Source organism: Hyaena hyaena, unplaced genomic scaffold, assembly GCF_003009895.1.
Source record: "Hyaena hyaena isolate Hyena2069 unplaced genomic scaffold, ASM300989v1 scaffold_238, whole genome shotgun sequence".
Classification (NCBI taxonomy): Eukaryota; Metazoa; Chordata; class Mammalia; order Carnivora; family Hyaenidae; genus Hyaena; species Hyaena hyaena.
In genome coordinates, this window is record NW_024080870.1 from 459,016 (window position 1) to 482,028 (window position 23,013).

At 58.0% G+C, this 23,013-nt stretch overlaps 1 protein-coding gene across 6 annotated transcripts; it reads left to right on the top strand.

Annotated features, from left to right (window-relative positions):
* Nucleotides 1-1,357: 1,357 nt before the first annotated feature.
* METTL22 (methyltransferase like 22) lies at nucleotides 1,358-21,095 on the top strand. Of its 6 annotated transcripts, none has more exons than XM_039244345.1 (13): nucleotides 1,358-1,409; nucleotides 1,504-1,679; nucleotides 5,663-5,803; nucleotides 7,857-8,222; nucleotides 12,842-12,916; nucleotides 13,005-13,149; nucleotides 15,406-15,477; nucleotides 16,531-16,640; nucleotides 16,783-16,836; nucleotides 17,422-17,502; nucleotides 17,695-17,797; nucleotides 19,589-19,757; nucleotides 20,988-21,095. In XM_039244345.1, the coding sequence occupies exons 3-13, from the start codon at nucleotides 5,698-5,700 to the stop codon at nucleotides 21,021-21,023; spliced, it is 1,317 nt and encodes a 438-aa protein (XP_039100276.1). In that variant the 5' UTR covers nucleotides 1,358-1,409; nucleotides 1,504-1,679; nucleotides 5,663-5,697; the 3' UTR covers nucleotides 21,024-21,095. The 6 variants fall into 6 exon arrangements, with proteins under 6 accessions (XP_039100276.1, XP_039100274.1, XP_039100275.1 ...); XM_039244343.1 differs by lacking the exons at nucleotides 1,358-1,409; nucleotides 1,504-1,679 and adding exons at nucleotides 2,757-2,841; nucleotides 4,335-4,503; XM_039244344.1 differs by lacking the exons at nucleotides 1,358-1,409; nucleotides 1,504-1,679 and adding exons at nucleotides 2,757-2,841; nucleotides 4,335-4,456.
* The last annotated feature ends 1,918 nt before the right edge of the window (nucleotides 21,096-23,013 follow it).

Genomic DNA, 23,013 nt, shown 5'->3' on the forward strand with positions numbered 1-23,013 from the left:
GAGCTTAAATGTCCATCCGCTGACGAATGGATGAAGAAGATGTGGTTTATCTATACCATGGAATACTACCTGGAAATGAGAAAGAATGAAATCCTGCCATTTGCAGCAACGTGGATGGAACTTGAGGGTCTTATGCTGAGTGAAATAAGTCAGGCAGAGAAAGACAGATACCATATGTTTTCACTCATATGTGGATCTTGAGAAATTATCCTCATTTTACAGGTGAAGCTCAGAGAGATTTCCCAGCACCGAACGCAGGTAGGATGTATGGTGCAGGCAGCCCCCCTCCCAGATCCTTTACCAGACACTTCCCCCACCGCCGGGAGTTGGGGGGGGTCTCACTCTCCTTGAACCTGAACTGGCCTTGAGGCTTCCTGACTGACAGCATGCAGCGGAAGTGCTGTTGTGACACTTCCCAGGGCAGACGGAATAGGCCTTGCAACTGCCACCTGGGTCACCAGGAACACTGGCTCTAGGAGAAGCCAAACGCAGGTGAGTCTAGTCGCTGGGCTACCCTGAGCCGCCCCTCCCCCGCCTAGGGGCTGCAAGAAGCCCATGGCAAGTGGAGAGGCCCTGGAGGGTGCCCACCCACATCTGGGATGTTCCAGAAGCCAGCGTGAAGAACTGCCCAGAAGCAGGTCCTCAGCCTCAGCTCCTCCAGCTCTGACCACACGGGTCAGAGACAAAGAGGCCAGATGGATCCTTCCTGAATCCCTGCCCCCACGCATTTATGAGCAGAACAAAATGGTTGCCCTAAACCCTAAGTTTTACCGTTGTTTTCTACTCAGCAGTAGAGAGCCGAAACAGCCTTTGGCATGCATCAGGTGGCCTGGGGAGTCAGAGGTGGTGCGTGCACGTAGAAGGCAGTGCCTGGGCTGGGCGCTCAGTTCCACACTGCGGGGGGGGGGGGGGTGGCGAGGGGGGAGCAGGTAGGCAAGCCCAGCTGGGTGTGAGTTCCTGGGCAGTGTAAGTGCACCCGTGGGCGGGGGCTTCGAAGCACACTCTGGAAGACGTGGACCCTCCACGAGCCCCTGGCTGCTCGGTGCTGATTAGATTTGGTCTGTGAAGTGTTCCCAAGATAAAAGGAGCTGCTGCAGAAGCCCTATCATCAAAGGGTATTTGGGACATCTGAGGGTCTCCAAGTGCCGTGCGCTAAAACAGAGGAAAGTGCGAACTGGGGAGGGAAAGAAGACAGAGCACAAAGGCTGGAACAAAATGAAAGGGGCCATCTGCATTCTGACTCTCAGGTAATAATCCCCATTTTCCGTTCTGGGGGGAGGGGTGCTGACATCTGGGGGCAGCACTGCCGAGGAGAAGCCGTTGGATGATCCTGCCCTGTGTCACCCAGAAGGAAGCCGGAGCTCGGAGTGCTTGTCCATAGTCTCCGGGGCGAGAGTGCTCGATCCCAGGTCAGCTCAAGTCCAGAACCCAGACCCCAGCCCCTGCCTCCCTTACGCTGACTGCTTGAGGTTCCTCCTGACCCTGCTTTTCTCCATTCTCTAGCCCCTTCCCCATCCACCAAGTTCAGCATTTCAAATCATAACACGTTCTTGGAAGTTTCTATGCAATGCAGCCGCGACGCCCAGAGGAACGATGGCCATCCATCATACCACAGTTTTCCTGGATGCCAAGGCCAAAATCGTACCCCTGCACAGATTTCAAAGTGCCGCCAATAACAGGTAACTACGGCTCAGCCTGAGAGCATCTCTGCACTTACTTTTGGCACATGGACGTCATAAAGAAAGGTACTCTGGTAGCACAGTGGAAAAATGCACTTCCCCCTTGTCCGGGCTGGACAGAGTTGAGAATTGCACCTGTTCTGTGCATCACTCTATCTCTCAAAGTGAAGTCAGGGTTCTCTGAACAAACTAACAGCATCATTTTTGCTCCACGTGGGGTCGACACAGACGAATACAGTGGAAAGAGCAAAGGTAAAATAAATAAAATTTTAAAAATAAAAGTAAAAAAAAAGAAACCCTTATAGGGGCGCCTGGGTGGCTTAGTCGGTTGAGCGTCAGACTTTCGCTTAGGTCATGATCTCGCGGTTCGTGGGTTCGAGCCCCGCGTCGGGCTCTGTGCTGACTGCCAGCTCAGAGCCTGGAGCCTGTTTCAGAGTCTGTAACTCCCTCTCTCTCTGACCCTCCCCTGCTCACGCTGTCTCTCTCTCTCTCTCTCTCTAAAAAAACAAACAAAAAACAAAAAACAAAACCCTTATAGTTGGTATTTCTTGGGTATTCACAGCATGCCAAGGATGATGCTAACTGCTTTACAAGCATTATTCTATTATCCTTTTCAGATAGGGAGAAGTCTAGCATGGGTGGCAGATATGAACCAGCAGCTGCTTCTGCCCCCAAGACACTCAAAAACTAGCGAGGGAGACAGGTAAACGGGTCTTGATAACCCGAGTCACAGATGCTCTGATGGGCGGGCATAGAGGACTGAGAGAGCCCAGACACTGGTCAACGTGAGCTGGAGGAAGGTGAATTAGGGAAGGCTTCCTGGAGGAGGTGACCCCAACGTAGGATTGCCACTGGGCCATAACATAAGGTAGGACCCTCATGGCCCACCATGGCAGGTCTGTATCAGGCCTCGTGAATGGAATAAGGGACAAAGTACTAGGGACCAAGCGCCACCAGCTGCCTGTTAAGGAAGGGTCCCGAGAGTCCCCGCGGGGCCCCTTCCTCCCCAGCAGCTCCGGCAGGTGGGCGTGGCTACGGCGCGGCGCCGGCCGAGGCGCGCGGAGGGGGCGTGGCCGCGCCTGCGCGGGCCGCCTATCATGGCGGCCGCCTGAGCCCGGGGATGAGAGGACTCGGCCGGCCTCCGCCCTGGTACCCGAGGCCGGTAAGTTCCTGGGAGAGGCGGCGGGAGGCGTCAAGTGCAGGGAGCCTCCTGGCAGAGAGCCTGGCCTCGACATCGGGCTCCCATGGACCCAAAGCCCAAGTCCCCGCTCGGCCTCAGTGTTCCCTTCCGAGCAAGGGTGTTGGGTGAAGGGGCCCTGTTGTCCTGTGGGTTTCTGCCCCGGGTCCAAGCAGCCCCCTCGGCTCCGGATTAAGAAGGGAGCCCGAGGCCGAACTGACCGCCTTCAGAGAGGGGTTCAGGGAGGCGGCAGGAGAGAAAGAGCCCCGGGGGAGGAGGAGGGCCCTGGGGCCCCTGACTCCCAGCTCTGCGCGCCGTCCCCACACCCCTGGGCGGTGGTCCCTCCAGCTTCCCCGCCTTCACCCCCTGCCCTGCCCTGTCCCGCGCCTGGCCACCAACCGTCAGAGAAAGCAGACTGCTGGGGGTGGGGGCAGGCCTGACTGGGGAACCACCGTAGAAAGGGTGACGGCGTCCGGGTCTGGCCCCCAAAGCCTTCAAGGGCCGGCCAAGGACGCGCTTGTCAGCAGGTGCTGGGATGAACCTGCAGCCCCGAGGACGTCAGATGGGGTCCCATCTGCGGTGCCCGTTCCCTCCTCTCCAGCGAGGAGACGGGGCTGAAGCACATCCGTTTGCAGCTTTCCCAGACAGAGACTCTGAGACCGCCGTTCCCAGTGGAAAAGCTCCTGTTGCCTTTTTCCGTCTTCCCACACACTCGTCAATGATTGTTATTATTGCTATAATGACTGATACTTACTCTTGTTCTTTATGTGACCTGGACCTTAAAACCGATCGTTGTCTCCTGTAATCCTCACGCAGCCCCGAGGCAGGGACAAGACGGGTCTGTTCCCACACACGGGTTCTAGAAGAAGCCCATTAAAGGGATTCCTCTTCCTGGGACCCAGTTGTAGGGCACATTTCCCGGAAGCCTGGGTAGTTTGATTTTTAAAACTGAAAATGCAACACAAAACTAAGAGTATGAGTTTTACCTTTGTCTGTAGTTAAGAAAAGTTGATGTGTAATTGCAATACCGTGGCCCTTTGTGGGATGTCATTTTTCCAACGAAATTGTGCCGTGAAAGGAAACAGCTTCCTCTGGTTCATGTTTGACTTTTCCCAGCATCGTCACAGGGGATCTTTTCTTTTTTTTTCTTCCACAACTATATGTGGAAGTCCCCAGTTTTCCCCCAAGGACATCTTCCAGTGCTGGGAGAGCCTCGTCTACCTTTAAGGCGTTAAGTACTTTTTTGGGATCCAGCCTAACTTTTCCAGCCCTCATTGGCTGAAGGCTTTTGCCTGAGTTTGGAGCATTTCTTCTCCATCACTGTCATTGGCGTCACGAAATCCTACATCATTTTACTAGCTTCACAGCCTCCATTCACGGCCCACTTGCTCTGTGACCCACTGATTTAACAAGGTGTCAGCTTCTTCACAACGAAATGTCTTTGAAACTTTTGTGAAACCCTGGCTTCCCCACGGCAGGTCCTTACATGTCGGAACTCCTGCTACATGTGCTCAGATTTTGACCGTTCCGTGCGTTCAGATTGCGAGGACAGCCTGGGTTATCATCCCATTTTCCCATTGAAGAAATGGAGGCCTGAGAGGTACATGGCATGCCTAGGACACACGGCTGGTGCACACACCTAATCAGGCAAGGAACAGCGCCTGTCAGGGGTTCTGGGCAGGTTTGGGCCGCACGCCTGGAACCATCCCCAGACAAGGAGTTAACAGCTGTGGACCACGGACGATGCTCGGTGCGTTACGCCCCAGTAGCGCTGCACAGTGAGAATGTGGCTGGAGACACAGGTCCGGGGCGGTGACCCAGTCTCCCCCAGGTGTCAGAAGCAGGAGGTGGGAGATGGGGTTCACCCTGCTCCGCCCAGCATCGCAGATAGGGCTCTGCGGGACGGGATGCTGCTTGTGATGCTCTTTGATGAGGAGGACCTTGGGTTTGGGGGCGGGCCTTCCTGTTGGGACCGCTTTGCCTCAGATGAGCTTCTCCGGCTTCACTTGTTGCTGTGTTACCTGCGTGATTTCCGTATCTGCATATCACCTGTACAGTGAGCGCCCCTGGGTTGCTTTTCTTTTGAATCTACTCTCTTTTTAAATTAAAAAAAAAAAAAAGTTTCAAAGCAACAAAGGGCATTGGGCAGCTGGGGTCAACTTCTAGAATAAAAGAGAACTAAAGAGAAAATAAATGCAACATGTAAATTGAATTTGTAAATTGAATACTCTTTTAGGCACAACCAGCTATGAAAGACATTTGCTTGAGAAATGGAGAAAGTTGGCTATGGGCAGAGTTTTAAATGATACAAAGGAATCCGTTACCTTAGATCTGCTAATGGCCTTGTGGTTATGCAAGAACATGTCTTAGGAGACACACACTGTAGAGGAATTCGGGGGTGAAATGTGTAGAATTTACTCTCAGTTCGGGGGGGCAAAAACCCAGATAGGTCATTTGACCCCATATGACAAGGCGCTGATCCTTGGATCTAAGCAGCTGTTTATTATGCTATGTCCTCAGCTTTCTAGTCTATTCGAAAATTTTCACAATAGAAAAAGTTGGAAGAAATTAAAAGGGAAAGATGTCAGTATAAATGGAAATTCAGATCCCTCGCCATAAATTAAAGATGACTATGCAAACACAGTGCAAACAAACAATTCTAGCTGGATTCTTCTTCCTTGCAAAGGCCCTGAGGCTTTCTCCTTTAGGAAAAATCAAGAGAATTGCTAAGGGAAGAACACAAAGCTATTTAAGTGTCTACACCTTTTGGGACCTGCTGTCCTGAGGACCTGATCTTGCCTTCCAGGTGCTCCTGTCCCGTGATTACGGTGGAGCCCGGCCATGGACGAGGTCACCTTTAAAAGTGACACTGTGCTGTCAGACGTCCACCTCTACACCCCGAACCACAGACACCTCATGGTGCGGCTGAACGGCATGGGGCAGCCCGGTAAGGCCCTGGGTGCATGTGGAGGGGCCCAGCACCCCGCAGACCCCATTTTGTTCGCTGCTTTCTCATACTCCTCTCTTTGGGGAAAAGATTGGGGAGATTGGATTGTTCAGCTGTTAACTTCACTCTACTTTTTTTTTTTTAATATTTATTTATTGAGAGAGCGAGAGAGTGTGTGTGAGCTGGGGAGGGGCAGAGAGAGAGAATCCCAAGCAGGCTCACCACTGTCAGCACACAGCCCCACGTGGGGCCAAATCCCACAAACTGTGAGACTGTGACCTGAGCCAAATCAAGTCAGACACTCAACCGACTGAACCACCCAGGTGCCCCAACCTCACTCCACTTCTTTTTTTTTTTTTTTTTTAATGTTTTATTTATTTCTAGGAGAGAGACAGCGCGAGCAGGGGAGGGTCAGAGAGAGAGGGAGACACAGAATCTGAAACAGGCTCCAGGCTCTGAGCTGGCAGTCAGCACAGAGCCCGACACAGGGCTCGAACCCACGCACTGCGAGATCATGACCCAAGCGAAAGTTGGACGCTCAACCGACTAAGCCACCCAGACGCCCCTCACTCCACTTCTTAAGCGCCCTGGCTTCAGAGAGTAAACTGTGCTTTCCTGAGCACCTACTTTCTGGAGGGGGAAGGACACCAGGACTTAATGCTGGGAACGCAGAGGGGATGAGCCAAGCCTTGCCCTCAGGGAGGCTGTGGTCCAGCAGGGAGAACCGGAGGGCTCCCAGCACCCCCTCAGTCCGGCCCCCTGCATCGGCCCCCTGTATCACTTATTTGCCTGCAGCCCCTCCCACCCGGGCTCCCTGGCTGTGCTCTGCACGCCTTCCGCTACTCATCTCCCCCGAAGCCAAGAGGATCTTCTGCAAATGCATATCCTATCAGTGCCCTGGTGTAGACGCTCCAGGGACTCCCCTTTGCTCTTAAAATAAAATCGACTCTTTACCCTGGCCTGTGAGGCCCAGCCTGACGCAGCCCTGCCTGCGGGGCCACACTGATCTTTCTCTGCTCCTTCCCTGTCCCTTCTATGCTGCACGCACTTCCTCCCTCAGCGCCTTTGCTCTCGCTGGTTCTCTACGCAGAAGGTTCTCCCCTCCCAGCCCTGACTCTGCGATTCACCTCACACAGGTGCTCCCTGGCCACCCTCCCCGGCTCTGATCGCCCTGTGTTAGCCTGTCCTGGTATGAAATGCTCCCCTTTCCTTGTGTCCTGTGTGGATCCTGAACCCAGGAGCCTGGGCCTCAGCACAGATCCGGGACTGGCCTGGGGCCGGATGGCCTGGGGAGGTGGATGACTTGCACCCCCGCCTCCAGCCTGCCTCTCTGGAACCCGTGCTCTTACTGAAACTTGTCCCAGAGACTTTCTGGCCACCAGATAGGGAGGGCCATTTGGTGTCCTTGTCCTGTCCTCCAGATCTTTTTTTTTTTTTTTAATTTTTTAAAAATGTTTATTTTTGAAAGAGAGACAGAGCATGAGGAGGGTAGGGACAGAGAGAGAGGGAGACACAGAACCCGAAACAGGCTCCAGGCTCCAAGCTGTCAGCACTGAGCCCGACACAGGGGCTGGAACTCACAAGCCATGAGATCATGACCTGAGCTGAAGTCGGACGTCCAACCCACAGAGCCACCCAGGCGCCCCCTGTCCTCCGGATCTTACGAGGTGGAACAATGTCGTGCGAAGGGCATCACTTTAGGAGTTGAGCAGACTGGGTTTGGGTCTTGCCTCAGCCACGTCCAAAGCTGTGTGGCCTTGTCAGCCCACTTAGTCTCTCTAAGCCTCAGTTTCCACATTTGAAAAGTGGAGCTGGTGCCACTATCTTCATAGCAACAAGGAGGGCTGGGATAATGGGCCGAGTGCCTTCCCTGGGGACGCGCGTCAGACGGTAGCTGCTCTCAGTGGCCCCAGCCTCTCGGCCAAGGCCAACAGGCCTTTTCTGTGGGCGTTAGGATGCCTCTTCCTGGCATCAGGAAGGGTGGAAATCAGATTTTCTGGAAGGAGAAGACAGCTTGGAGATAGTCCCCTTGTGTGTTCATCTTGCCTTTCAGTTTTCCTGTCCCAGTTCAAGCTTCTGTGGACCCGAGACGCTCAGACAGACTCAGGGGCCGCGGGTGGTGGTCACAGCGCTGTTCCCGCAGAGGAGATGCCTACCCCCGGGCCGGGCAGCGCCGGGTGCCCTCGGGGCAGTGGCTGTGGTGCTGACGGTGCTGACACCACCAGCCGGGCGGGGCCGGGAGCGCAGCTGGACGAAGACGGGGACTTGGACGTGGAGAGGAGACCACGGGCTGTTTCGGACCCCGAGCCAGCAGGGCCCCCGAGAGACAAGGTGCATCCCATGATTCTAACGCAGGAGGAAGAGGACACACTGGCAGACGGAGCCGGTGAGGGCCGCCCCCAGGATATCATCAGAATCGGTAAGTGCAGGCCCTGCGGGCGGCACCGCGGCATTATCACAGCCCAGGCCGTGTGCACAGGCCCAGGCCCCGTGTCCTGGGACCAGCCAAGGTTCCGGAGCCAGCTCTGCTGGGACAGAGCAGGGGGGAGCCACCGCCAGCAGGGGGAGCTGTCTGGGACACGCAGGCCCCTCCTGCTCCAGACTCCTCAGCGGCTCCCCACTGCCCTTGGGATACAGGCCAGGCCGCAGGGCTCAGCTCACACGGCCCTGCCTGACGTGGCCGTGTCACCGCACACCCTCAGTGTGCTGTCTCCCTGTGGCCTCTGCTCTGCTCCACCCCCTTGGAGAGCCTGCCCCCAGCCTCTTCTTTCTCAACATGTTGCTGGTTGTTGTATCAGCTTAGCCATCGCCTCCTCCAGGGAGCCCTCATTTTACTCCTCTTCCATCGATGTTCTGATCCAACTCTGTGTGCTGGGGCCATGGGTCAGGGTGGAGTTTGTGGAAGACTTGGCCAGCAACAGGGAGCCACGGGAGATTCTGGAGCCAGAGTGTGGCTGGGGGAGAGGAAGGTGGACCAGAACCAGTCTGGAGGAGGCCTGTGGGCTAATCAGACGGCCTGGGAGCTAGAAGCCAGCTGGGAAGGGGGAGGCAGTGACGTGGCCGGAGGAGGGCAGGAACGAGTTCTGGCGGGCATGCAGGGGCAGCACCACGTGCCCACCACCGGGCACCAGGGCCCGGTGACACCAGGATTTCAGATCTTGGAAGCAGGCACAGTAGAAACGCCAGGAGCGGTAGGGAGCTGGGGCAGGAAGTGAGCCGCTGATGTTAAACACCTGTCACGTTTAGACATTTTACCTGCGTCTCGGCGGCCCTCCTCTGGGCTCGGGGGAGCATACAGATGAGGAGGTGACGAGCCCGAGGCCGTGCAACTGGGTGGCCGTGAGGGAGGTTCTGAATCCAGGTCATCCGTCTCCACAGCCAGGCCTCTTCCCACCCCGACACTGCTCGTTTTGGGGGAAAAGAGCTCTGAATTGAGTCTATCCATTGAGATGCAGGGTCCCTAATGGTATGTGAGGTCCCAGGACAGCTGGGCGCCCTCTCAGAAGCAGCAGCAGCTCTTCTCCGTCTGCCCAGCCACACAGCAGATAGTTACGGAGTGTCTGCTTGGTACCAGGCCGACTGTTCTAGACTCTTCCATTGGGGGTGATGTGGAATCCACACCAGACCTCTACTCCATGTTCTCCATGGATTACTTCTATTCCTCACAGCCTTTCCAAGTGTGAGCATTCCCATTTTACAGATGTGGGATCGAGGCTCAGAGAGGTTGAGGAACTTGCCCAGGTCACACAGCCAGTCAGTGGCAGAGTGATGATTCACACTCAGGTCTGTCCAGCACCACAGCCTATGTTCTTACTCAGTGTCACATGATGAGAACATTAGAAAGTTCTGTTCTGGGGAGCTCTGGGGGTGGGGGGGGCACACGATGATGGCTCATTTCGTTCTCATCCATCACCTAATTGGCCTCCCTGAGCAGAGAGTGGCTGACACGGTTATTCATACCAAGGATTTGGCTGTGGTGTGTGTGTTTAATGTCCTGAGGATTTACCATCTTGCAAACTGAGAACAGAATCCCGCAGCTAAGGGCCAGCGTGTTGCCGGTGGCCGGCCAGTGTCCTGCACCTCATGGTGGGGGCCCTTCCTTCCAGCAAGCGCCCCGAGGGAGGGGAGTGCAAGGCGATTCAGTGAGCTCCAGCAGTGATCTCTTGTTCCAGTGTGTGACCTCAGGGACCAGGCTTCAGACTCTGACACCTGGCAGAGCTGGGCTTTGACCCTCCACCCTCACCAGCCTGGTGATCCCTGACAGGTGTCTGCCCACCCAGAGCCTGTTTTCACACCTATGCCATGGGGTCCCGGGGAACTGCACTTTGATGAAAACTCATCAGTCATGCCCAGTGAGTGGGTGCTTGGGCGGACGCCAAGCTGAGGTCTGTCTCCTGACCACCCTTCTCCTCCGGGCTGTGAACCAAGTCGTTGTTTTCAGGGGATGGACCCATCTGAGAAGCCGATTAAAAAATACCCCAACAGAAGCAGAATCGTTTCCAGGTCATTTCAGGGGACTGTCAGAAACCTAAAAACCTTTATCCATGGACCTGCTAGGAATCCACAGACCCAAGGTTCAAAGTAAATTATGATCGTTTTCTCTGCTTTATAGATAAACTGAGACCCGAAGAGAAGAGGAGGGGGCAGGGCTGGGACTGGGCTGTCAGCTTCCGAGGCCCAGCGAATTGGGCAAGTCCCTTAACCTCTCGTTTCCTCGTCTGTAAAATGGGTGTGACTACTTCTGATTGTGAAGGACGAAGGGATGACTCACGAAGAGCTCTCAGCACAGTGCCGGCATGCAGTGTAGCCGTTCCATCAGTGTGGCCGCAGTGCCGGCACGCGGTGGAGCTGTCAGGCAGTGTGGCCGCGGTGGCGGCACGCGGTGTAGCCCTCAGGCAGCGCGGGCTGCGCTAGCGCCGTCCCTGGGCCCTGGGTGTGGGAGGGAGGCTGGCTGAGGGGGGTTCCTGCAGGTCTAGAGGCACAGACCGGACTCTGAAACTTGGTCTCCCTTTGTCTGCTAAGCCTGGTTTCTCTGGTGTAGTCCTCAGGCAGGAGGGGACCCACGAGGAGAGACCGGGGGATGCTGCAGGGTGGGGCTGCGGGTACTGGGGTATGTGGGCCAGGGGCAGCCGCTACCGAGGTCTGGAGCAGGACCACACAGGCGGGACCAGGGAAGCCTCTTCGCTGCCCAGCCTCGGCTACAGCCTCCAGCCTGCCAGAGGGGTCCCCTGCCCCGCACTCCTCACCCCACGTCCTGGGCCCCTTCTGGGTCCCGCCACATGCCTCACCTCTGTCAGCTCGCTTTCTCCCCTGTAAGGGAGCCCCCAAGCCTGTGCCACTGGTGGTTTTGAGGGTTAAATCGGAGGTTGCTCTCGGAGCATTTGGCCCAGGGCCTGGCCCCGGAGAAAAGGTGTTTTCCCATAGCTTTTACAGCCACGATGCTGTGCCTTGGCCTCAGTGTGCACATCTGTAAGTTGGGGCGATGATGGCTACTTTGCAGGGCTGCTGTCAGGATCAGGTACAGCCTCAGTGGCCCCTGGCTGGCTCGGGGGTATCTGTCCAGGAAGCGTTCAGTGAAGGGACCCTGCTGGTGGGCGAGTGTGTGTTGGGCTCCTGCGGCCTGAAGTCCTGAAGCGAGCGTGCCATTGCCAGAGGCGGCCTCTTCTAGACCACTGGGACCCAGTCCAGCCGAGGTGCTGTGGCATAGTGCGTCAGTCACCCATTCAGGGATCAGATCGGAAGTCCACGTGTAGGTCATGGGTCAGATCCACCCGGGGAAGCCCGCAGAGTGGCGGCCAGCTTCCCAGGAGGTGTGCATACAGCCGGTCTCTCCCCTGGCAGGGGATAGGTGGCTGCTGCTTCCGTTCAGCACCAGAGAGGTGGCCTCTGTTCTGGAACCCACTAGCAGGGGCGGTGCTCGCCTTTCACGGGACTCGCTGAGACGCCGGCACTCTGAGAGCTCGGGGCCCCTCACCTCCTCAGGCAGACCCCCACCAACCCACCCCCACCTCAGACCCTGCTCCTGTGGTGAACCTGTGGTCTGATCTGTGCGAGGCTGGCGGGCACGCGGAGCTGTGCCCTGTGTGCCTGCCGCCCTGTGTGTGGACCCCAGGGTACGCGTGCCCCCCATGTGCGGGCCCATGGTACACATGCCCCAAGGTACACATACCCCCCTGAGTGTGTGCCTCGTGGTGTGCATGCCTCCCATGTGTGTGCCATGCGCATTTCCGTCTGGTGATCATCACCATCTTGTCCAGAGATATGGTAGCCAGCTCTGATTTAAAATTTTTTTTGTAATAATTCATTTATTTCTGAGAGAGAGAGAGAGAGAGAGAGACAAGCATGAGCAGGGGAGGGTCAGAGAGAGAGGGAGACACAGAATCCGAAACAGGCTTCAGGCTCTGAGCTGTCAGCACAGAGCCCGACGCGGGGATCAAACCCACGAACCATGAGATCATGACCTGAGCCGAAGTCGGACGCTTAACCGACTGAGCCACCCAGGTGTCCCAGCCAGCTCTGATTTAACAGCAAAGATATTTGCCATTTTCCTTTTGCCCTTTGGTGTCATATTTCTGTTCTCTCCCTGGCCCCTGTACCGCCACTGATTGTACCGGAATGTATTTCATGCTTGAGACTTCTTATCATAGTTTACCTGAGAAAGGATATAAGCTCTGAATGACAGTGTTGACTTCTGGTGTGGTTGTAAGTGTAAGAAAATACTTGGGAGTGCACTATGACTGTCACCAGCATACAGGTGACCAGAACAACAGAAGGACATTGTGACGTGAGGTGCAGTTATGGAACGTTATGGACTGGGGTGTTTGACCAGGTGGGATCAGGCTCCACGGTGATGCTAGCTTCGGGCTATGGGGCAGAGACACCGGTTCTCTGAGCAGCCTCACGCCCCCTCCCGACCCGACCCCCGTGGCCTGTGTTTCTGCCACTCTCTAGAAAGCCTGGCTCTGGCGCCCATCCTGCTGTGTGGGCAGATGCCATGCACCCCGTCTGTCCGTGTTCTGTCCGTCTCCATTTTCACAGTGGCCCTTTCTCTTTTGGTCTCCATCCTGTCCAGAGCACACCATGGCCACCCCCCTGGAAGATGTCGGCAAGCAGGTGGGTAGGTCCCGCCCACTCCCTGGGGCCCTGTGGGGTCTGCCCGGAGCCTCCGTCGCCCAGCATCCCCGGTCCATGTCTCCTCCAGGTGTGGCGGGGCGCCCTGCTCCTGGCCGACTACATTCTGTTCCAACGGGACCTCTTCCAGGGAAGCACCGTGCTGGAGCTCGGGGCGGGCACGGGGCTGGCCAGCATCGTCGCAGCCACAGTGGCGCGGACGGTCTATTGTACAGGTAAATACAATTTACTATTATGCTGCAAAGCCCAGATCATTCAACACAGTGCACTTTACGGAGCGCCTGCCAGTGATCTGTCCACCAGGGTCCTGGCTGCGGGAGAACCAGGAGCGGACAGAACAGGTCAAGTCGCTGTCTGCAGGGGGCTTTGCGATCATTAGTTGACCTGTTTGTGTGTGTTTTTTTCCAGTCCTTTCACTTGGGGTGTTTTGAGCACACCTAATCCCAGACAGTAGCTGAGACCAGACTGTTCTGTGCTGTGTGTTGCCAAAAATGTCAAAAAATTTTTTCAAGGGCATTTTCCAAAGTCATTAGAAATTATTTATGAGTTTTATTGACCAGGTAATATTTCCTCTTTTTTTTTTTTTAACCATTTTCCTAGTTCTGGGCATTTTGGTTGTTGCCATGGGTTTAGGTGTTTTGTGTTTGTTTCACAACTGTCCCTTGCACCGCGGCGAGTGTCCAGTAGTCCCCCGGCAGCACTCCCAGAAGCATGTGTGACCCTTTTTAAGCTTTTGCTTCATATTGCCGAGAGGTTTCTCTCTCTGTTTCTTCTTTTGAAATGATATTAGATGGGCGTGGAAACTGCTAACATAGGACAGCAAGAGCCATGTAGCCCTCCCCCCGCTCCCCGCAGGGATGAGTCTTACGTGACCGTAGTTCAGCGGTGAAGCCGGAAGCCTGATACGGGGGCAGTGCTCTCGGCCCCCCACTGGCCTGCACGCCTGGGCACAGGGGACCCCGCAGTTCACGAGGGGAGTGGCTCCTCAGCTTGCGACGCTGCGCCTTAGATCTTTAGTGGCTCCTAGGCGGGAAGGCGCACCTGCTCCCGTGGTCTGCATTGCGTTGATGCCTCGTCTGCATGCTCGCGGCACTCATCTTTTGCATCTGAGACCGGAAAGGGAAGCCGGGGGTGGCCTGGGGTGCAGGCACGCTTGGCAGGCACCGTGCGCTGGCCGCTGGCCGGGAGTCTGCAGGGCAGCCCCCCTCTGCTCCATCGCTGGGGCGGTCGCGTCAGCTGCCAGTGAGCACTTCCCGGAGTCAGGCCGAAATGCACCTGTGCCTGGGGCCCAACGGCAGGACGTGACCTAGCTGTCATGCCCGAGAGGGGGTTTCCAGGCACCAAGAAGACAGCTTGTGTCTAGACCTCAGCCTCTCACGTGCTTCAGCACCTGCTCGTAACTTCACAGCGAGCCTGGGCTTTCGCCAGGGAGCCAGCCACCATCCCTCGTCCAGGTGGGCCGACCAGGCTAAGGTCGGGTGGCTGGCCCTGGGTCATGCACACAGCGACCGTCATGTGGGGAGGGGGAGGGTGCCAGTTGCTCATGCTTTTCTCTGTGCAGCAGACTTCTGAGGGCTCCCTCAGCGGCCGGCAAAGGGATAACTAGGGGGCAGCCCCAGGGCTCTGGACTCCCACCGCCCCCCCTTGGCCAAAGCACTCTCCTCACTCCCTTTTTAGATTAGAATCCCACATGAGATCTGTTTGGACAGGGACTGCCGACTGCCGTGAGGACGTAGGAGCTGCCCCTGGCCGTGTGCTGTCAGCCACATACCATCAGTGTCCTCTTGAGCCAGTGGCCTAGGGAAGGGGTGGGTGGGCCCCTGTGGTGAGTGGGGAGCCCCCCACGGCCGGGCTGGGCGCGCTCCCCGAGTCTGCCGTGGGGGATAGGCCAGTCTGGGGGTCCACGGCCATAGTAAGCCAGGCACACGTCAGCACACAGCCTTCTGTACCTTCCACACATACGTTGTCCTGACTGAATATGAAGTTTTGGTAAAATGCCCACACCCCATGCCCCATCAGGGATGCACGGCTGTGACAAGGTTCTGCTGAAATGGTGAGAGACGCCACCTCGTCAGAGAAAGGGAGGGAGGCTCAGGACACACGGATGGCCGAGGCGGCGAGTCATGCACTGAAGAGCGTGCCTCCAGCTTGTCGAACCTGCCCTGTCTCGATTCTTCACATCCGCACATCCACACCTGTCACACACGCCAGCCGCACCAGGAGCCCCCCCTCCCTGTGTAGTGTGCGCAGAGTCGTCCCCACCAGCACTGCCGTCTCTTAGATGAGGGAAGGGCCATCAGGAAGAGCCTGAGGGGCGCGCGCTGAGTTGTGTGTGCACCCAGGACATGTGCTGCCCTTCACCCGGGGCCTGTCTGCAGTCACACCGTCGGCCCAGCCCTCTCCAGGCAGACTCCTGGCACAACAGCGTGGTCACAGCTCGGGCTTTACGGCGTGCCCTTCTGTCGTTCCAGATGTCGGTGCAGACCTCCTGGCCATGTGCCAGCGAAATATTGCCCTCAACGGCCACCTGACTGCCGCTGGAGGTGAGGCCCAGTGGGTCTACCTGAGGGGGCGGGGTTCCCGGGCAGGTGGGACGGGCACCCTGCACCGTGACACTGGGAGATGGGGTCTGCCCGCCACCCTCTGGGCACAGCCCTGGCTTCCTGGAACTTCACCTCTGCGGACCCTGTCCTCTCTCCCTCTCCTCCTCCCCACGCCCCCTGCCATGTCCCGTGTCAGCTCGCCCCCTCCTGGATGCCACAGTGGCCCCCACCTGGTCTCCCGGCTCTTTGTCTGACCTGCCCAAGGTGTCATCCGTGAAGCCTCTGGAGTGAAGATGGAAGCCTGACCCCTTTAGTCCCCACTGGAAATCTTCCAGGGTGAAGACCGAGCTCGCCCTCTGACCCCTGCCTGCCCCTCCTCCCTTTTCCAGCCATGGTGTGGCGAGCCAGGCACCCCGGTCACGAGCCCTGCCCTCTGCCTGCCCGTCACTACCGCCTGATTGTTGGATTGCTGTGCCACCCGCAGAATCCGCTCACGTGTCAGATTCTGCCCAGCTCATGCCGGCAGCTGCCCCTCCCTCACTGTTGCACCCAGACCCTTCCTGAGCAGCCGGGGCGCTTTCCCACTCAGATCAGGTCACTCCAGCCCCCAGGCCTCAGGCCCTCCAGCCGTCTGCCCTGCTGTCTGAGTGGACCCCGAACTCCTACACTTGTCCCACGTCCCGCTGGGGTCTGGCCCCACCACCCGCGGCCCCTGACTCACAGGTCTCCCTCTGTTCTGGTCACCGTGGCCTATCTGAGGGTCTCCTCCAGGCCTTCGAGCTGCTCTTCCTAATGCTCAGAGCTCCAGACGAGGTCACAGCTCCCTAGCAGAGCCTCCTTTTCAGCTTGAACCACCGCATTTTGATGAGTCTGTGCCTGGTTGATCTGCTTCTGACACCCCACTGGGCCACAGGGCCTATGTGATCTCCCCCCCCCATATTTGTTGAATGCCTAAGGGAAGAAAGGGGAGGAGTAGGCGTGCCTCACCTTCTCTTTGGAGCCTTATCTGCACCCCCGTCTGACATCTGAGCTGCTCTCTCCCCCTGTGCCCAGCAGGTCCTGGTCCTCAGCTCAGTGCCCTGACCACACCGCCTTGTCGGCTACCAGCCAGTCTCTCCTGGGCTGCTGGTCCCCGAGGACAGGGACATGTCTCCTAAGCCTTGGTATTCCCTGTGTCCCTTGCAGGACCTGATGCCTAGCACCATGTGCTGGGGGGATGGGGAGATGTCGGTGTAGAAGGGAGGGTTGTCTTCTTTCCCACTTGTTATTACAGTGTGGACTTTCTGCCTGCTTCCACTCCTGCAGGTGGTGTAATTAAGGTCAAAGAACTGGACTGGCTCCAGGACGACCTGTGCACAGGTGTGTGCCTCCCCGCCCCGGTGGCCTCACAGCCCCTCAGCCCGCAGCCACTTCTGTCCATCAGCTGATGGGTGTCAGCTGCTGGCATCTTCCACCTGTGCTGTCACTCAGACTCCGGGGTCCCCGTATAGTAGGCAAGGTGGCCCCTGAGCTACAGGTGAGGCCTGATGCTCGGGGCCAAACACCTGCCCAGGGCTGGGAAGCCGCCTGCACACGGCGCTCTGTCCTGCCCAGAGGACCACCCCCGGATGGGCGAGTTTTCTGAATTGATCATCCAGGCTGTGTCAGCCCTGCATGCTTGTGTGAACAGCTCCCTTCTCGGGTGTCAGGTGGGAGGTCATTGCTTGTCAAGGTCTGTCACCTGCTGAGCACTCAGCGCTGTAGCCCCCAGCCAGCCTTGAAGGCAGCGTCCGGTAGCGCCCGCTCTTATGTGAAACTGACCCAGAGAGGGGAGGCAGCTTCCTCAGGGCCACACAGGAGTTCACGGGGCAGCAGTGCCTCCCCTGGATGGGGAGGCAGACCACACGGCCCGTGCCGGCGTTTGGCCCTGCCTGGTGGTGCAGAGTGGCCTGTCCTCTTCCACAGACCCAGAGGTCCCCTTCAGCTGGTCGCAGGAGGATATCTCCGACCTGTACAGCCACACCACCATCCTGCTTGCGGCCGAAGGTGAGGCGCCCTCCCCACTGTGGAGCCCTCCTGGCTTCCCGGGTACCCGCCACACCGCCTGTGTTTCCAGCCTGAGCAATGTCGCCGTGGCACATTCATAGGGGTTCCGTCTGGTGCCGGGGGTCCTCCAGGGGCAGGTCTCCCGTTGGTGGCGGGTTTTCCCCTCACGCCTGGTCCCCCCCTCCCCCGCAGTGTTTTATGACGACGACCTAACCGATGCACTGTTTACAACCCTCTCCCGCCTCGCTCACAAGCTCAAGAATGCCTGCACGGCCATTCTGTCCGTGGAGAAGAGGTGAGCCCCGCGCCGTCCTGACGCTCACGTATGGAGCGCCTGCCGTGTGCCAGCCAGTGCTGCCCTTCCCACACGTGACCTCGCACCACCCACCCACCGGCCCTGTGCGTACGTGCCGCCCGCCTTGCAGGTGGCGGGGATGGCGGAGGGGAGGCGGGGAGCCAGTCCGGCTGGTCTGTGAGTGGACGCACACTTGAACACAGCCGTTCCACGGACGCGTGGCCACTGCGCTGTCGAGGGCCTTTCTGAACATCCCCACTGGGCCGCTGTCTCTCCTCAGCACCCCAGGCCTCTGTCTGTCTGTCCTCTCCTGATGTAAACAGAGCCCCTCCATCCTGAAGCACTGGGCTCCCGCTCAGGGAGTGTCCATTCCGTGGTAGAAGCAGGCGCCTCACACAGTTTTCTCCCATCATATGGTAGACCACGACTTGTCTTTTTTTTTAAATGTTTGGTTTTTTTTGAGAGAGTGCTAGCAGGGGAGGGGCAGAAAGAGAGGGACAGAGGTTTGGAAGCAGGATCTGTGGTGACAGCCGCAAGCCCACCCTGAGGCTCGAACTCAGGAACCGTGAGATCATGACTGAGCCAAAGTTAGACGCTCAGCTGAGCCACCCAGATACCCCCAGGCCACAGCCTTTTGGAAGGCAAGTCACAATATGTAGCAAAAGCCAAAAACCTGGGCTCCCGGCTGGCTCAGTCAGTAGTCTGCCACTCTTGATCTCAGGGTTGTGAGTTCACACTCCATGGTGGGTGTAGGGATTGCTTACAAATAAAATCTTTAAAAAAAAAAAAAAAAAGAAAAAAAAAAAAGGCCATAAAACCACTTAGTGAGCCAGCAGTGCCGCATCGAGGAATCCGCCCTGTGGAAGCAATCACGGCTGTGTCCACACCGTCTATCTGGGCGTGCCTGTCGCAGTGGCATTTGTACCAATCATGTCGAGGAACCCCTTTGAGGCACGCGTGGCAGCTGCCGGTGTGTGCATCTCACTTGGGTACTGGTTTTATTGACCACCAAGGGAGAGCTCGAGACCCTTAGGAAAAGGTGAACCTGACTGAATGTTGGAATGGTCAACAGTTACAATGAAATCTGTTCCAGGTGAAACAAAGACAGAGGAGGCTCTATGTTTCTGAGGTGCAGGCGGCCCTGTCCCCGGCAGAAATGCCCGGCGGCTGACGTTAGCTTTTTAAGGATGCCACTGGCTGTGCGGGGCGGCCGAGGCCTCGCCGTTGTGAGCTGGTGGTGGCGGAGTTTGGGCACTCAGCTCTCTGTTGGAAATTCTTCGTAGTGAAAGTCTTGGGAGGAAAAGGGAAAGAGGCAAAGAAGTTGTTTCGGGTTGGGGTGTAGGAACGGCCCAGCGGCCGGGCTGTAAGGGCCCTGGAAGGAGCTGTTTGGGGTCACCCTTCTGACGGTTCCAGGCCCCCCACCTCCCATCAGCCTTCCGAGGACACTGCTCGGAGGCCCCTGCCCTTCATCTCCTTGTCACATAGACAGTCACAGGCGCCCGTGATGAGAGGTGTGCGACAGGCGATGTTCTTTGTCCACCTCCCGCACCACTTCGTGGCCCTGGACAGGGCCCGTCTTTCTTTCGGGCGGTGGTGACTCAGGCACCCGACTCAACTTCCCTGAGCCTCAGTTTCCACATCTGTGAAGCGTCCACCTCCCAGGCCCTCCTGCAGATTTGGGAAGGAAGGGAGCACAGCCCTCCGCACTCAGGGAGCACCCACCAGTGGGCATGTGGCTGGGGAGGCGGCGGGAAGGCGAGCGAGGCCTGTGTGTCGGCTGCGTGTCTACAGGCTGAACTTCACGCTCAGACACCTGGAAGTCACGTGCGAGGCGTACGAGCACTTCCGCTCCTGGCTGCAGCGGCTGGAGAGGCGTGAGGCCGGCCGGCTGCGCTTCACGGTGGAGCCGGTGGAGGCGTCCTTCCCGCAGCTCCTGGCCTACGAGCGCACCCGGCAGCTGGTAGGTGCGGGCCTTGCTGCCCTGCGCGCCCCCGCCCACCCGGGCCCTCCGCACGGGCGCTGCACGCTGGTGCTGCCGGGGCAGAGGGGCGCTCACAGCCAGGGACGGTGCTGGGGTCTCCCTGTCCTGAGGGCCCACCGGGTCTGCAGGTGGGCCTGCAGGTCGCCTGTCACCCTGGACTTCCGAGGACGTCCTGTCCCTGCGGGCACTTCAGACTCCGGAGGAAGCGGGGCCGAGCGCAGGCGGCGGTGGTTGGGGTCGCAGGGAGTCAGTCGGGCACTTGGCCGAGTTTTCGATGCAGGAGCCCCAGGGCTGGAGGCCACACCTTTGCCGTGGAAATGTGCCGGCCTCCCAGACAGGGCGGGTTTGTTTGATGACCAGTGCCCTTCCAACCAGGCCCACTCGGCCCATCAGACCGGGCCTGGGTAACCCTCCTGGTAAGGGTACACAGCCAGGTACTGGCCCAGCTCCCCCCTCCCCTGCCTCAGTTGCTGCCCAGACCAGGTAAGTCACCCCACCAGGCAGCAGGGAGCTGGGCCTAATCACTTCCTGTTACAGTTTAAACCCGCCTGGTGGGGGAATCCTGAGAAGTTAAAAGTACCCTTGAAAGTCACTCAGAGCTACCGGGTGCTCCAGGTCAAGGTCTGGGATTGATGTCTTTGTTCTCCTTGCCTGTGGCCTGGGAGCCCTCCCCCTGGGTGTGTGGAGAGCAGGCCCAGTTCTGAGGAGCAGAGGGCAGGACGCGGGCTCACAGGGAGCCCTGAACTCGCGTGGGTGCCGTGGAGAGGAGCGACCTTGTGTGCATGGCTCCGCCGCCTCCCCACGGACGGCAAACGGCCTGCCTCTGCCCGTGAGGACGGGAGGTTTCCGCCGGGACTGGGTGTGTGTGCAGCCTCTCCACCTGCGCGTGTCAGGAGGCGTGCACGCGGGCGGGAAAGTCAGCAGTCACCGGGGGCGGCACTCAAGGTGCCCCCAGATGGAAAAGCCGTGGCTCGTGCCATTCCTCGGGCCCATCTCGATTGTGTGACGTCCGATGCATCTTGGGTTAATGCCAGGGCTTGTCCGGCCTCCGTGGTGCGGCAGGAGGAGCCGCCAGGGCAACAGAGAGTCGGGAGGCAGTGCCCGCGCGTGTGGTAGCTGGCGGCTGCCTGCGCGCCTCGCGGTGGGCCGCCTCCTCTCTACCCGGGGGTCTCTGCGCGCCTCGGGAGCCCCGCTCTCTGTTTGCCGCAGGAGCTCTGGAGGATCTGTGTGGAACCCGTGACGTGACCCATCGCACCCCCGGCACGGCTCTCGACTGTTCTCAGAATACATTTCTAATAAAATCAAAAGCTCGCAAAGTGACATGCTTGAGATTTGATCATTTTAAAGATGTGGCCCGTGCACTTGACAAGCCCCAGGACTGTGTTCTGGGGGCCGTTGCCCCCCAGCAGCCGGGGAGCATTCTTGCTCCAGGGGCTGGAAGTGCGATTTGTCCTGTGTTTCTTACGCTGCTGGCTTGTCGTCCATCCATGCTCTGGGCTGTCTCGGGGGCTTGGGCAGACGCTCTCCACTCGATTCCACGTGACTGGATTACTTACCTGGCAGCCCCTGGGGGCAGGGGGCCCCGGGCCAGGCCAGGGCATTCAGTGCCCCCGTTACCTGCTTTCAGATGTGTTTCATGTGCTCGCCACGGCTGCGGCAGTGACACCTCAGAATGAGATGCAGCAGCCTCATTTCCTTCAAGGCTGCCTTGCTCAGTCCCTGTTCCTCCAGGGAGGCCCCTTCAGAGGAGGCCAAGGGGCTGGCCGGGTGCCCTTAGTTTCTGTTTTCACTCTTTAGAACCTAAATCGTGTGAGCTTAGAACAGAAGGAGCCGCTCTTCCCCACCTGTGTGGCCGCCCCAGCATCTGTGCCTCGGTCAGCGTCACGGCCTCCCCTCCCGGAGCCCAGTTCCCCTCCTCCCCGGGGGCTCCCTGCTCGCCCGCATCATAGGAGCAAATCTCTGTCTGCTGTCTTATGTCCCGTGGCCTCCTGTCTCCACCCCTGCCTGTTGCTTTACGCCCTTTCCCACCATCCCCCCCTCCTCCTCCTGCTGCCTGGGCCCCAGGCCAGCATGTCCCCATCCCTGTCCCGCACCCACAGCCCAGAGAGCCTCCTGGCATCTCTCTGCCTCTCCAGCTCTGTTCAGACACCGGATTAACTCACCACATTTCCCGACAGCCAGGACTTAGTAGCCTGGTTACACCCATCGAACAGGTGAGAAGACTACAGCTCTAAATGGACGTCTCCACGGGCCAGGGCCCTGTCTGTCTGAAATATCCACATGCTCCTGGCACACAGTCTGGCCCAAAGTAGGTAGTCAACGCAAACCGTCAAATGAGCAACGACAGGAACAGGAACTGTGCTGGGGAGGGGGTTCCCAGGTGCAAAGGTTTTGGTGGTCACAGCTCCGGGAAGTGGGTGCTACCCGCCAGGGATGCCACTAACTGTCCTGTAATGTGCAGGACGGCCCCCAGGGGGGCAGCAGTGAGCCATCTGGGTCAGGGAGAATGCGGTAAACAAGTCTCCCCCTCCCCTCTGGGAGTGGGAAGGAGGCCCACACACATCATCTCTAAGTCTTACAAAGACCCCAGGGGGCAGAAGCAATCCGCACTTGACATACAAGAAATCTGAAGTTCAGAGCAGTTAAGCCACCTTCCCAACATCACACAGCTGCCAAGCGGCAGAGTTGGGCTTGTAGCCCACGCTCCCCGCACTTTCCCACGGCAGCTCTCCCGGACCACCAGCAGCGGCAGCCCCAGCCCAGGCCCGACGCGGAAACTGCTCCTTGACAAGACCCCAGTGATTTGTGCGCGGTGAGCAGTTCCAGAAGCATAGCTGTTGAGCCCTTCCCATTTCCTGAGGTTCACAAAGCCCTGGCAGATAGACCTGCCGTAATTGAACGGAGCTGCGGATCACCACAGGATGTATGAATAATGAGTCCTCAAAACAGAGCCCCAAGAGACTGAGCCCCCAGCTGGCCCCGTGTCAGCACTATCTGACATTTCCCGGCACTCCTGGGGACAAGCTCGTAGATGTAATTGGCACCGAGCAGTAGAGTCGTCGTTCCTTTCACCTGGCGCGTCAGGGAGGACGCTTTCATGTCTCAAGCACTGGCCTGAATGCTTCCTCTGAGGGGGGCCTGGAGTTAATCTTGATCGGCTGTAATTCAAAGCATCATCAGATTTTCACTCCTTGGAGGCAAAATGCATCCTTATCACCATGTTTTTACAGCTTTG